At 46.0% G+C, this 15761-nt stretch overlaps 1 protein-coding gene across 1 annotated transcript in view; it reads left to right on the top strand.

Moving 5' to 3' along the window:
* The window catches only part of DSG2 (desmoglein 2), a 486965-nt gene that overhangs the window by 358438 nt on the left and 112766 nt on the right, over positions 1 to 15761 (top strand). The window contains exon 10 of the mRNA XM_078687378.1: positions 9649 to 9791. Coding sequence (XP_078543504.1) covers positions 9649 to 9791 — 143 coding nt within the window. The remainder of the gene's footprint in view (positions 1 to 9648; positions 9792 to 15761) is intronic.

Below are 15761 nucleotides of genomic sequence, written 5' to 3'. Positions count from 1 at the left end.
TGCTGTTCCCAATGTGCTCAGATTCCCGAGCCATCCTCAACCACGCAGCACATTGAGGCCTACCAATAGGCCATGCTGCAGATATTGAGTGTTCTTCCAGCTCCCTATGTCATGTCTTTTGGCCTCAAGTAACAACAGGGGCTGCCAGCCTTGGGACGCGGTACCAGGCCAATACAGAATCCATTCCAACCGTCCACAGTTACCCCATGAGCCACACAACACACCTGCCTAATGATATATCTGCATGCTATGTAGCCATTCCAGCGTTGCTCATCAACATAATGTTTTTGTAGGCTAAGGATTCAGAGACTGATTATCGAATTGAATTGAATTTCAAGAAGAAAAAGACAAAGCAGTTCATTGCTGTGTTCAAGACCTTCTCAAAAAGCTATTTAGGTAAAGATGAAGTTTAAGCGAGCCTTGCAGGATGCTTTGTATATTACAGGCACCAACAACTGTCCACTTTTAGTCAGAGACCAACATGCCTCTCAAGCAAAATAGGCAAGTCGCATTAGTCCTGTCTGGGTCGGCAGTCCTGGTCATCTGACAAATCAGCAGAAGTACAGCCAATGCCAATCCTCCTTTGAAAACTTTCAGGGTAATAGCCAATACAGAGGCACCTAATACAATGCAGGAAATGTACACACATACCATTTAACCAGGTTAGTGAGTTATCACTGGAGAATCACAAGTCAAAACTGCATCCTTAAGCAAAAACTGTGATATTTTCCAGGTTGGGATTTCCGTTTGTGTACCTCTGCACCACAGGCAAGAATAGGAAGTTGCCTCAGTTTTGAGTCATACTCCTCCCTTTGTATGGTTTCCTGGGGGCTGTCTGCAGGTTCAGCTGGTCTTGAGGCCCTTGGTGCATGCAGTCGCTGATTCCACTTCTGTCAGAAGTTCTTGAAATGTGTGGAAAGATTAAGCAATGCTGATTCGATTGCCCCAGTCTGGCCATGGAGGAGCTGTTAGGCCGTTTTGGTGGTACTCAGTCACTGGCTGCCTCTCCCATGCAGAGGACCTGCTGTCTTGACCTCCACCGCAGTACCCTATATCTCAATTTCAAGCATTGAAATTGATCGGTGCCAGCTAGCATCCCTTTGTCTTCTTGATGAAGTCACAGACATCCTGTGGCCAGTAACTGCACTACAAAATTCATATGTGCAGGTCAATGGACCACTTTTGTTCAATGGTTTGACTGGGCTGGTGTTAACCCCTTTAAATCTTGCCTTTCTGACTTCTTGTGGTTTGCGTTATTCCTTGCACTCGCGGATTTGGTGGTGGCTACAATTCAGAGCTGTCTGGTGGCCCTGTCTGCCTTCTTGATCAACAGTCCCTCTTTCGATTAACTCTAGTGGCAAATTTACTAAAAGTTTGATTTACTGGTTTCCTACCACACCAGTGGGTAGACTGGACCCCAGATGTGTGTTGTCCCACTACATCAGCCTTACTCGTCAGGACAGAGTGGACGATCAGCTATTTATGGGCTTTACCAGAGTTAAGAATGGCATGGCATGACCAGTCTCACTAATGTTGTATTACGCCATCCTCTAAATCAAGATCTGCTATGCTTTAGCCAAGAAAGAAACTCCAGAGGGCATTCGTTCCCGTTGAATCTCAAGCCATTGTTGAATCCATGGGTCTGTGCAGAGCCGTTCTGGTGGCTGTCATTTGCCAGATGACTTCACGGTCATCTTTGCTTATTATTCCCAAGCAATAATGCTTCACCTCTCAAATTTTTAATGATAAGTATTTTGCTCAAGCTGTGTTTCATTACTACCTTGATTAACCAGTAATATTCAATACCACCTCCTACTGAGTTGTAGTTTTTGGATATGCTCATAAAGTGAAGAGTCTGCAGGTAGATGTATCCATCAGATGCAAATGTCATTTATTCTTGGTAATAGTATTTCTGGTAGATAATACTCTTCTGCCAATTACCTCATGGCCCACCCTCCTCCGCTAATGAGTTAGTTAGGATCCCATGGTATGCAAACATGTCATGTGCTTTATTTGTCACTCGAAGTGCTGTTTCAGTTCCTCTCCACATGCGTAGTTGGAGTACCGAAATAGTGTCAGAAACTGATTTTGGCTCACAGGGTGGCTTCTTCTATACTTTAGTAATATCCAATAACAGTGATCCTGTAGGAGAGGCAATAGAAAATACAAGGCTCAACTAATCAGCTTATCCTACTTTCATTTGTCTAAATCAGCCTCATCAACCTTGAGGTAGGCAGTAAGATATTGCTTCTATCAATACGGAAGTGTGTATATAATAATACAAATTCTGATGACACAAAGAAGTACATGCATGAATTTTTTATATATGCAATTTGACAGTATAATTACATTATTTACATGTGGTTACTCCAGATAGAAGAATAAGAGAAAGATGATGCTCAAAGAGAGCCTGTGTGTGAAATTTTCAAATACAGAACAAACGTATCGAATAGACCTTATGCATATATCATAATCGTTACAGGGAAGCCTGTCTGTTACATTTATTTTGCAGGATAAATGTGATCTCATAGAAAAAGGGTAGTTGCCTCCATTACAATTGCCCCTTTATGGACCAACTATTTAATCGAGGGATTGTAAAGTGTCAACATTTCGACCCAGCGAAAGGTATAGGGGACAGTTAAAGCCTCATCAGCGGGTCTTCATTCGGACTCGGTGACAGATAAGAATGGGAACAACCTGTAATTATCAGTCCTCCGGTGAAGGATCGATAGCGTTATTTTTTTAGATAAGTCCCGATTTGCATTGTTGCCAATCAACTTTGTAGTATGCTGTTTTGTGCTTATTGGCCTCATGCACACTCCCGCCAACATCGCAGATAGTTACACTGTACCCTAGTTAGCCTTTATCTATGCTCACGCGTTATGCCAACAAACATATCTTGATGTTAGTCGGTCTTTGCTGTACATGCCTGCATTTTATTTGAAACACATGTAATTGCCTGGATCTTGTCTTTCGACAGTCAATATGTAACAGTATTTATCCAGTATTTGGGTGTCTTTCATAGATTCACATGCCTGAATCATTCCCCGTCGTCGAGACGGGAGCCTCCGGTATATAAAAAAGTAATGTCCTAGAGACATACATAGAGAGAATAGGCCTAAAGGTCTCACCTTAGTAGCCTATCCACGTCCTTTTGTAGGAAGGACCAAACAGAGCAGGCCCCAAGGGTCCCACCTTGGTGGCCTATCTGGGTCCTTTTGTAAAAAAGGACCAAATAAAGTGAAACAGCCAATCAGCTACTACCTCCTTCTAGAACCTTCCTGTCAGGAGCCCAAGTCTCTCAGATTTTCTACCGCACGTTGTGCTAGGGAGTCTCCACCTGAGCTCTCCTCAGGAAACTTATTTTCTTCATAAAACGACTTATTAATCTTTTCAGAGCATGTCTGAAGGTCAGAAGAAAGGTCTGTTCAGGGCCTGTTCTTCCTGCAGCAAGAAGAGGCTTCACATCGACGATAAACATGATAGATGTTTATATTGTCTTTACCCTCACCACCAGGCCAAGGAATGCAAAATCTGCCGGACCTTCTCTAACAAGACCCTCAAGGACCGGGAAGGTCGACTTCTGTTGTGGCTCAACAGGCTCAAGACCAAGACTGCTGACTTGGCATCAGAAGGTGAGAGTGGGTCCGGAGCGTCCCAATTTTCTTTGAAGAGGCCAAGGGTTTCTTCCCCTAGCCCCACAGACACCCCTCCTATGAAGACTTCTAAAAAGTCCTCAGAGGGCAAGCCATCTGTGTCTGTCAAGGACCCACCTGTCTCCAGGAAGGTGCCACTGGTCCTGGCGACGACGACGACATCTACGGTGCTTTCGGCACAGAAAACTGTCTCGACGTCGACGACGACAGTGTCGACGACGACGGCATCGTCGGCCTACTCCTCGACCACGAGGATGACGCCTTCGTCGTCGTCGAGCAGACCTACGTCGTCGACCATTCCGGTCACTCCGTCGACGACGACGACAACATCGTCGACGACGAGACCATCGTCGAAGTCATCGACGACGACCCCGTCGACGAAGTCGGCACCGTCGACGAAACAAATCTCGTCGACGAAGATCATCCCGTCGACGATGGGAAAACCGTCGACGGCGAGTGCACCGTCGACGATGGGGACCTTACCGTCGACGAAGCTGCTGTCGATGAAGACATCGTCGTCACAACCACCGTCGACGACGACGAACTTCTCGTCGACGAAAATGCCTACCAAGGCACCGTCGACTCCAGCATTGCCATCTACAGGACCATGGAAGGAGTCTGCACTCCTATCCCATGCTATGGATGCCTTTCCACCGCAAGTGAGCCACGTCATGGTAAAAATTACTAAAAAGCCAATTACGCCGAGTCAGACGTCACCAGGCAGGATACAACAACTACCACCTGCCTGTATACTACAAGGTCAGGAGTCGGACGAGGACTCCTTTACGCAAGCTACTAGCCCGTCGGATCTAGTGCTGAAATGTCAAACCACAGATGAGGAGCCGGAAGAGGAGGAAGACCTTCCTGAACAACAGGTCCACCCTCCGCCTCAGTCTCAGGTTACTCCTATGGTGTGCCTTCCGGCTTCTATAGTCTCGGACCTGCAATACCTTATTAAGGATTATAAGGAAAGGTTCCCGGAGAAGCATTCCGCGCCAACACCAGCACAGGCGCCAACACCTTCTTCTCGCCATAGACCCACTCCTCTGGTCATTCCACAGACACAGGTGCCCATTCAAACTGTTTCCTCATCTGAGGAAGAAGAACGAGAACAAGAGGAAGGGGAAGTGGATGACGACCAATCGGACCCTGACGCTGATCAAGACTATGTGGCACACTCTCCAGCCTCTCCAGCTCCACAGACTTCGGAGTCTCCACCTGCAGACATCGGTGGCTTTCACAACATCATGGAGCGGGCTGCCAAGAGATTCCACATGTCCATGGAATCTCAGGAGACAGAATGTTTCCTTTATGACTTTAAGGAGCCCACAAAGAAAATTTCAAGGTCGATACCAATTATTGAATACATCTGGAAGCAGGGCAAGCAAATCATGCAATCACCCGCTTCTGTACAGGTGGTGGTGCCCAGGCTTGATAAGAAATATAAAGCCACATCAACGGCGCCGGTATGCCTGACTGGTCACCCCAAACCAGATTCCGTAGTGACTCAGGCGGCGCAGAAGAACTCAAGGAATCCGGCCTCGCCTTTATCGACGCCACCGGATAAAGAGGGTAAGAAACTGGATGCCGTGGGCAAACGGTTTACGACCACATCAGCTATGACTGTTAAAGTGGCTAATTCTATTGCTCTACTTGGCCGTTATAATCGCCAACTATGGGCGGACATTGCGCCCTATCTGTCAAATCTGCCGGAAGATGTCAGAGAAGAGGCACATTCACTTCTTTTGGAGGGACAAACCTCTGCCTCAGAAATTATCGACTGTGCCATTGATGCCGCCATGACTGGCTTTCGGCAACTGGCGGGAGCTGCAGTCCTGAGGCGACAGGGCTGGCTCAAGGCCACCACTTTCCGCCAGGAGGTGCAAACCAGGATCTTGGACATGCCTTACGATGGCCAGCATCTGTTTGGTGAACAAATTGATACGGCCCTTACCACCATTAAAAAGGACACGGATACCGCCAAGGCTTTGGGTACTCTACAATTTCGGTCCCAGTCCTTTCGTGGCCAAAGGGGAAGAGGACAACCTTCATACAAAGGTTCCTTTCAGAATCGGTCTTCGTACTCGTATTCACAGTCCAAGCCGCAATTTCAACAGCGACAACCCCAACAGGGAAGGCAGTCTTCCTATGGCAGATCCAATTACAAAGGAAAGGGACAAAAACGGCCTGCTGGCAACAGACAATGACTTGTCTCCCTGGCTAGCCCCTCCACCACTACATTCTTTAAGACTTGGAGGGAAACTAACATACTTCCTTCGAAATTGGCAATCCATAACGACGTATCGTTGGGTTCTCCAACTCATTCGTTTTGGACATTCCCTAGAATTCACCTCTACTCCCCCAACAACACCTCCGTGCCACCGTTCGCACAGGCACCTGCGATTACTTCTTCAGGAAATAACTTCTATGTTGCAGAAGGGAGCGATAGAGAAAGTTCCACGGGCCCACATGAATCAAGGTTTCTACTCCCACTTCTTCCTAATCCACCAAAAAGGAAAGAAGTGGAGACCGATCCTGGATCTCAGGGCACTCAACGTGTTCCTAAAGAAACAATCGTTCCGTATGGTGACTTTGCAAGAAATCCTGGGTCTTCTGGAGGAAGGGGACTACATGACGTCTTTAGACCTTCAGGACGCCTACTACCATATACCTATTCTCAAAGGACACAGAAAGTTCCTCAGGTTTGCGGTGGCAGGACACCACTACCAATTTCGTGTCCTTCCATTCGGTCTCAAATCGGCCCCGAGGATATTTACGAAATGCCTGTCTCCAGTGGCAGCGTTCCTTCGTCAGCAAGGCCACCAGGTGTTTCCATACCTAGACGACTGGTTGGTGAAGGCACCGACGGAGGCCGGCGCAGCCTCATCCTCCAGCGCCTGTCTGGATATTTTCCACCGCCTGGGACTGACCCTCAACGCCGCAAAGTCGGTTCTGGAACCCAACAGAGTCATCACGTTCCTTGGAGCAACTCTGGATACGGAGCGGGTCAGAGCTTTCCCCTCTCGGGAGAGAAAGAACAAACTCATCTCCTTAGCCAAGGCAGTGGCTTCGAGGAAGACTCTCCCAGTCCGCACGTTCAAGTCCCTCCTTGGGATGATGTCTTCATGCATACTGCTCATTCCGCACTGCCGTCTGAAAATGCGTCCTCTTCAGGAAGCACAAACAAGACAATGGACGCAAGCCACAGGTTCTTTCGAGGACCGCATACGAGTCACTCGACCCATTATCAACCATTTGCAATGGTGGATGTCACTCCGCCATCTGTCGAAGGGTTTGCCATTCCTACTCCCAGCGGAGCCGCATGTAATAACTACGGATGCGTCACTGGAAGGCTGGGGGGCAGTCCTCCAGGAACTACAAATCAATGGGAAATGGACGACACAAGAAACAAAACTGCATATCAATCTGTTGGAATTACGAGCAGTTTTCCTAGCTCTCCAATCGTTTCTCCCACGCATTCGTCAATCCCCGGTGCTCGTCAGGACGGACAACACCACGACGATGCATTACCTGAACAAACAGGGGGGGACACGTTCGATCTCATTATCAAGAGAATCGCAAAGAATTTGGAATTGGCTTCTACAACACAGCATAGAATTAAAAGCGGAGTATGTCCCGGGCAAGGACAACGTTTTGGCGGACGCACTGAGCAGAGAGACGTCTCCTTCCCACGAATGGGAATTGGACATGGAGGTGCTGAACCATATCTTCGAGGAGTGGGGCACTCCCGCCATAGACCTCTTTGCCACCAGAGAGAACGCCAAATGCCCAAGCTTCGCAAGCAGGCATCACCACTCAGGAACCCTCGGGAATGCATTTTCCATCGCATGGCGCAACGTCTTTGCGTACGCCTTTCCGCCATTCCCACTAATACCCAGGGTCCTCAGAAAGATTAAATCGGAACCCTGCACTCTGATCCTCATTGCTCCAGCCTGGCCGAGGCAGCACTGGTTCACGGAACTTCATCGCCTATCTGCCCGGCCTCCTCTTCGCCTGAAGCAGTTTCCGGCCCTGATCACGATGTCTCAAGGGCAGGTTCTCCACCCGAACCTGAGCTCTCTGAAATTGTCAGCCTAGCTCCTGAATACCGCGAGTTCAGCCACCTGAGCATCCCGCAGGATTGCAGAGATGTCCTTGCAAAAGCTAGAGCTGTCAGCACTAACAAAACCTACTCACTAAAATGGAAGCGATTCTGTTCCTGGTGTGTGGATCATGGCTTGCATCCCTTCCATGCCACTCCACAACAGCTGCTGCCATACTTGTTACATCTTGCGCAATCAGGCCTTGCGCATACATCCATCAAAGTGCATCTTGCAGCAATTTCAAGGTTCACGAGAACGGCTACGGGCCCTTCTTTGTGGGCGGACAGACTCATCAAACAATTCCTGAAAGGTTTATATAGGTCCTTTCCACGACCGCGACCTGTTCCTCCATCGTGGCACCTGAATGTGGTTCTTCATCAACTAATGAAGCATCCCTTCGAACCCATCCATAAGGCAGACATCAAGTTCCTATCTTGGAAAACGGCCCTCCTCCTGGCACTAACCTCTGCTAGAAGGGTCAGTGAATTGCAGGCTCTATCTGTTCAGGATCCTTTCCTTCAATTTCGAGAGGACAGAGTAATTCTGAGGACTAACCCTCGTTTCATTCCAAAAGTCCCCTCGGACTTCCATCTTAACGAACCAGTGGTGCTTAGATCGTTCTTTCCGAATCCTACCACGGCAGCCGAAAGAACTCTACATTCTCTAGATCTGAAGAGGTGCCTTAAATTCTACATTGATAAGACACGACACTTTCGAAAGTCAACACAGCTCTTTATTGCCTTTAGTAGACCAAGACTGGGCATGCCCCTGACGAAGCAGAGCATCTCAAGATGGATCTCTTCTGCGATCACCTTTTGTCACGACAAGGCTGGGCGACCTTTAGACTCACGTGTTAAAGCTCATTCGACTAGAGCCATGTCCACATCGGCAGCGTTGTTCGCTGGAGTGCCGATATTGGACATTTGCAGAGCGGCGACGTGGAAGTCCCCGCACACCTTCACCAGGCACTACTGCCTGGATACTGAGCTGATGAAGGATGCAGCAGTGGGCCGAGCAGTGCTTCGCCATCTATTTCAGTAAGGTGAGCCCTACTACATCCCTCCATCCTTTACGGGTATGCACATTCTCTTATTGTATGTATATTGCATTGCATTTTGTGATTTATGGTCATGTGATATGCTTTATCTACATGCTTGTACCTGATGTTCACACAGAATGTGCTTTATGTATTGCTCGCTACTCTGATTCAGGCATGTGAATCTATGAAAGACACCCAAATACTGGATAAGAAATGCGTTACTTACCTGTAACTGCAGTTATCCAGTATTAGTGTCTTTCATAGATTCACATGCACCCTCCCGCCTCCCCTGGCAGGGCTCACCTTTCTCTCTAAGGAGTTTACGCCTAACTAGCTTGGTGCGTACGAAAATCTGAGAGACTTGGGCTCCTGACAGGAAGGTTCTAGAAGGAGGTAGTAGCTGATTGGCTGTTTCACTTTATTTGGTCCTTTTTTACAAAAGGACCCAGATAGGCCACCAAGGTGGGACCCTTGGGGCCTGCTCTGTTTGGTCCTTCCTACAAAAGGACGTGGATAGGCTACTAAGGTGAGACCTTTAGGCCTATTCTCTCTATGTATGTCTCTAGGACATTACTTTTTTATATACCGGAGGCTCCCGTCTCGACGACGGGGAATGATTCAGGCATGTGAATCTATGAAAGACACTAATACTGGATAACTGCAGTTACAGGTAAGTAACGCATTTCTTACCCTATGTGTAACTTTGTGTCTTCTATGTAAAGCGCTCGGATGCCCTCGGGCCTAGTTTGTGCTATATGAAGCTCCATAAATAAATATATAAGGAGAATTTGCATTTATATCATCATAGGTGCGTGTTGTAGTAAATAATTACTGTTTTATTTCACCACAGATATGCAAAGGAATCGGACCCAGACAATTGGTTTCTGGTTGATCCTAATACTGCTGAGATCAAACTAGCAAAAATACCAGACCGTGAATCACCATATGTAGTCAATGGCACTTACGTGGCCAAGATCTTGGCCATTAGTGACGGTGAGGAATTTCTTTTTTCTACATGGATATATTCATAAACAAGCAAAGCACTTTATTTGGCTCTCTTTGTGTATTATCCTGGGAGAGGTAGATGGTTGAGGAAGGGGCAGTGGCAAAATGTTTCTTCTGAATAAATATTGGAATCCCTTCTGTGAAAAAAAAACATCTTTCTAGGTTTTGTTTTTAATTGCTTTCAGAGTATGGATATATACTCTTCTACTTGGCAACTTACTTTTGTAGTTGATAGTATCTTAGGTTGCTGAGAGGTTAAGGATTATAAAGTACGAGTCCCTTGCCCAGATATTCACTGACTCAAGTTCAGCACCCTTTGAGGCCTAAACCAGGACTTGTGATATGCTATCAACATAGTTATGTTCTGCATTTTCCTTTTTTAATCAAAGAAGACATAACAATCTATGGTAATTTTGCTCAGGTGCAGGTGGTGTAGTTTAACCTCTGATCAAAGGAGAGGATGCGTATAATTAGGCAGTTCCATCGGATTGAAATATTAACAAAATCCATCCTCTGTTCGCTGCAAAAATGCATTAAGGAAACCTATCCAAATCCAAGCATTGTCTCCTTTTTGAGGTTTAGTAAAAGTGAGGAAAAACTGCTGAGTTAAAAAAAAAAAAAGGTTTGTTCTCTCAATGTCGTACATTAGAGCTCCTTTAACATCTAATCTAACGTGTGAAGCTGTATGAAGAGCTCTCTATGCTGTAAAATCTGATTTAGGAAAAAATACTTGTATCTCAATTGTCCGGTCGAGATGGAAAGGGGAGACAACCTTTTGAAGAACCGTGGGGTTAGTCCATAAAGACAACTATATCCGTATAAACCTGGAAGAAAGGGTCTTGTAAAGTTAGAACCTGAAGCTTATTGTTGTGTCTAACAGAGGTCATCGCTACAAGGAAGGGATACCTTTCCTAAGACTGAACTGTACTGGGTAAAAAATGCAGTGGTTCAAACAGGAGACCCATAGATCTTGCAAGGACTGCATTAAGGTTCCACATGGGTTGGTGGAACACTGTGTGAGAGAACCCCTTTAAAGCCTCCTAATGAGTGAAGAATGTTACCAATTGTGCATGTTTGCAGCAATAGCAACAGGGTGTAGTCTTACGGAAGGATGTGCCAACTCCAACTTTTGTAGGTGAAGCAAGTAACCTACAACGTCTTGGACAGACGGGTTTGAGGGGATTAAGATGTCTGGAGGTGCAATAGTGGACAAACCTTTGCATTTCGTGGCACAGCAGACTCTAATAATAGACCTGTGGTATTCTTTTTAGCGATCCATACATTATTGTAGTACTAAGGCAGCCAAATTCTTAAGACCTTAGGTGCCAAATTGCTGGATTGAATTCTCTGGGGCCTTTGTGTCTGATCCTGTCTTGCTCCTGAATGAGTAGGCCCAGCCTTTTGGTGAATTTTAACCAATATCTCTAGTAATGACGTTGTCTGGCCTATGTGGGAGCCACCAATAGGAGGGTAAGAGAAGTTTGCCATATCTTCCTTACCATGTCTAGAAGGAGTGGGAGAAGAGGAATAGCGCAAACAAATATCCCTGACCAGTTGATCCATAGAGCATTGCCCATAAGATTGTAGGTGTGGAAACCTGGAGGCAAGGTTTTGGCATTTTGCATTTTTGTGTGTGGGGAACAGGTTTATTTATGTAAACCCTCTGCGCTGGAAGAACAGGTATAGGCAGTGCTTAATTTGTGCTGATGGACTTGTTGATGAGTCCTGCGGTGCAGTTCTACAAAGCTGTTGTTCAGTCCTAGCAAGTACTCTACCAAGCGGTGTATTCAATAGTTAATCTCTAAATGCCAAATCTTTTGAGCCAGTGCTGAAAGCAGTGTTGAATGCTGCCCTGTTCACGTAGGTAGTACATGGGGTTATTGTTGTCTGATTTAATAGCAGTACTTTGCCCTGAATATTCTGAAAGAAGGCTTTGAGAACTAGGTAAATAACGAGATGTTCGAGGTAGTTAATGTGAAATCCCGGTTACTGGGGTGACCACATACTATGAACTGTCATGCTATGTAAATGTGCCCCCCGCCCAGTTAAAACGTGATGCATGCGTGGTAATGATCAGTTGAGGAGAAGGCTCTGCGGAGGGCCTGGCCTGCAACAGACTGCTGCTGTTCCACCACTCTAGAGAGCGATGGGTAGTAGCCCTTTCTAACACTAGATCCTATAGTTGACCATGCGCGCATCACTTGTGTGACTGGGAGATTATGTGGCTTAAAAAGAGGCAGCAGTTTGCTACCTTCAAAGACTAGCTCTCTTTGGGGTTGGGGTAAGCTTTGCCGGCAATGGCATTGAGAATTAACCCCAGAAAGAGCTGAATCTGTAGAGTTTGGAGATTAGACTTTTTGGCCTTTATTGTAAAGGCTGGAATTGAGGACAGGATCGATAGGGGAAACTATTCTGGGTCGATGGGCCACCTGGACTGGCCTCTTAAATACTAGATTTAGGGGGGCGTTTTAGGGCACTAGCGGGTAGGGGAAATGGGCACCTTACCAGGGGTGACTAAACTCTCTATTATGCCACCTCCTGATTGGAAGAGTCTCATCATCTTCAAGATGAAGGGGACTGAAAGTGTGCATAACTTCGCCTCCTCCACCTGAGGGGTGGAATTGACAAAGGTGGGCACACCTCCCAGTCTTTTTAAGTTTTCCCACCCAAAGTGGGGTTGTAAACCGGGGGCTACATCTGCTGCTAGCAGCAGAGGCTGGCGATCGCATTACAAAGGTGGCATGCCTTTGAAGTTTCACCTTTGAGCTCTTTGCTCATCCTGGGGGGAGAAGGTGTGATGCCTCCGCCCAAGATGTGCATAGCTTGAGGCCCCAGAGAGCAGAGACTCTCCACCCAGGGGTCAAGAAACATGTCTGTGTGGCAGGCTGCCTAAAACCAGTCAGTGACCACACCAGGGTCTGTAGGTGGCAATTCTGAGCTGCCCTCTGAGTACATGGTTTAATAAATCTCAGACTGACATCAGTGTGAATTTAATACAAGGAGTTGTTTGGTACTAAACACCCCTGGTCTCAGTGAAACCATCATGGTGCTGAGGAACTTGAGTCGTCAAGTTCCCAGCGTTGTACTCTCTAGGGCTTCCCTGGCACTAGAAATACTAAGGAATGGACCCTAATATTGTAGGGGCACATCTGCTCTTGCAGATGCTCTTGCAGATGTGCCCACGCCTGTGCTATAGTGCACCCTGCTTTAGGGCTAGTAAGGCCTGCTAGAGAGGCGCCTTACCTGTATCTAAGTCAGTGTTAGTTGGCATGACAATCAGGCAGCGTGCGTCATGCCAACTTGTCTTTGTCTGCACCAGGCCATGCATGCTGCAGTGGCAGTCTGCATGACCTAGGTGAGAGGTTACTAGGGCACCCTTTTCAGTCCAAATGCCCTAGGTACCCATGTACCTTTTACTAGGAACTTACAGGGGGTCCTGAAGGGACAATTTTGGATCACTTTTAGGGAAATAACACTGGTACTGGGCACCTGGATAGCAGGGTCCAAGTACTCCACAGTCAAGGTTGCATCAAAAGCCAGGCAAAAAGTATGGGGTTACTGCAGCAGAACGCCATTTTGTCGCAATAGGGTTACGCTTTCAAGGGTGACTTGGATTTATCTCTGTCTTTCAATGTAGGGGGACCATCTCTGCCACGATCCCAGGCATTATCTTTGAATATAGGGGGTGATTTGTGCCTGGAGAACGATGATGGTGTCTTTGCGTAGGAACTACTTCTCCCTCCTACCTTTTATGTGCCTTATTTAGTATTTCAGTATAATGTCGATCTATTGAAAAAACATACCGTGCTGGAGAAGAATTTTAGCGGCAAGGGTGCTTCTCTAGCGATCTAATTTAGAGAGGCTGATGGACCCATGCACCCCCTCTTTCTTGAGATGCTATGTTGATGGTGCATAGTGATAGAATTGTAGATGGTGGTGTGTAAGAGGAGAAGGCTCAATTGAAAGCAGAAATCAGCCTAACTGCAGGACTTTGAGGACGTCATGTTACATGTTTTCCATGGGGTTTTTAACTGCGTATTCCCAACTTGTCGTTGAAAATATTTAAATTTCCTCTCAATCTAGATTAGGATGGTGGTGAAATAGTGTTCCAGATGAGTAACTTTCTCTTGATTCTAAACACTGAAAATACTGTTTTTGTTTACTGTCTTTCTTCATTGGGCACCCTTAACTCTACATGCTGTGACACAGTTCATTACTTATATTCGTACGTTTGACCATATTGTGCATATACTCACCCTCATACATTGGCTCACTGACACATCAGTTGAATTTGCTGCATAACTTCCGAGCTCCTGCTACTCAGGATTGGTTAGTAGTGTAGTATCGGTTCTTTTTTTTCTTCTTTTTTTTTTATTATTCACACCAGAGAAGACATTTTTCCAAAAGAGACAGATATAATACATAATTTCGTAGTGTTTCACCGAATGAGAATCAATAGTACAGATATGATACGCGATTTCACTATAAGAGAATTAGCACCAAACAACAACAAAAGACAAAAAATAAAGCAAACCGGCATGTACATAATCTACTGCATGTGGAATCCTGTATTCATGTAGGACCCAAGAAATATAAACATTGCTTGTTTTGCTCATATCAGAATACAGAGAGATTCTCCTCTAGAGAAAAGAAAAAAAAACTTTGATTTGGATGTATATCTTAAAAAGTGGACACCTACATGCTTAATTCATACAGAAAACTTATTTTACTCCTTATTGTACATTTTGCTATTATTGCTCCCCCCCCAGCCTCTCCGTTCCACTTTGCAATGCAGGCCCGTGTTTTTATCCCACGGCTTCTAGCTTTGCTGCCTCTGCATGCATAAAGGGCTGCCTCCTGTTTCCAGACTCCCAAAAGTCTGGCTAACCACATCTGGAAGGTGGGAGATTCCTTATCCTTCCATCTTGCAGCCATCATTATTCGGTATATAGCTGTGCCCAAAAACAGGCAATGTTCTTGTTCCGTATTGCAACTGAGAGAGCTGTCATACCCCAGGACTGCCAATGTAGCAGTTAACTCAAGATTGCTACCAAATAGGGATCTCCAGAAGCCCACAATCCCAGATTTTAAAAGGGTCTTCATCACAATCGAAAAACATATGTATCAATGTGGCCGGGCCCACCCCACACCTAGGACACCGAACATCCTCTCTTTTCCCCTCGTGAAAAGAGCTTCGCCGGAGTAAAATACAGGTTAAATATAGTCTTATATAGCTGCGCTTTTAAATTTGAAGCTAAAAAGATTTCCGAATTTAACTCTAAACTCCTATAGATGTCTACATCTGGATGGTTCAGTATTACTGCCCATGATGCCTCGTTCTTTTATAAATCATGCGGCATCTCTGCCAAAAGAAGATTGTATATGCCCCCTGATTCTACAAGACTTAGTTCTGATTAAATCCATCAGGGGAATCTTCCCGATCATCACCCTGGGACTATATGCTGTAAGGATACTCCTAACCTGTACGAATTTAAAAAACTGATTAGGATGTATCCCAAACTCTTGTTGTAGATCCCCGAATTTCGGCTGCTGTTTTCCACCGTAACACTCTCCAGCTGTAGTTATACCTTTGTTCTCCCACTCCTGTCTCATACTATCATATGTGTCCTTCAAAAAGAGTGACCCATGCCATAGGGGCGTATATTGTGTAACTCTAGGGATTCCCATACATTTTAATATCTTTTTCCAGATACACCAAGCACTCTTTATGATCTTAAACCGGACTTTATTATAGTAACTGTGCTCCACTTGTTTTAAGAGGAGCCCCGCGGCTTCTTTTCCTACTGCTAATTCAAATATTGTAGGGATTCTTTCACCGTCTGTTCTATCCAGCTTCAATAAGAAAGATATTTGATGTAGCAGAGCTGCCCAGTAATATAAAGTAATGTTTGGGATTGCCAACCCCCCTCGGGCTTGTGTCAATATCAGCAAATTCCT

Source organism: Lissotriton helveticus, chromosome 4_1, assembly GCF_964261635.1.
Source record: "Lissotriton helveticus chromosome 4_1, aLisHel1.1, whole genome shotgun sequence".
Classification (NCBI taxonomy): Eukaryota; Metazoa; Chordata; class Amphibia; order Caudata; family Salamandridae; genus Lissotriton; species Lissotriton helveticus.
Note: the sequence above shows the minus strand (reverse complement) of the source record. Positions and strands in the feature narration are given on the sequence as shown.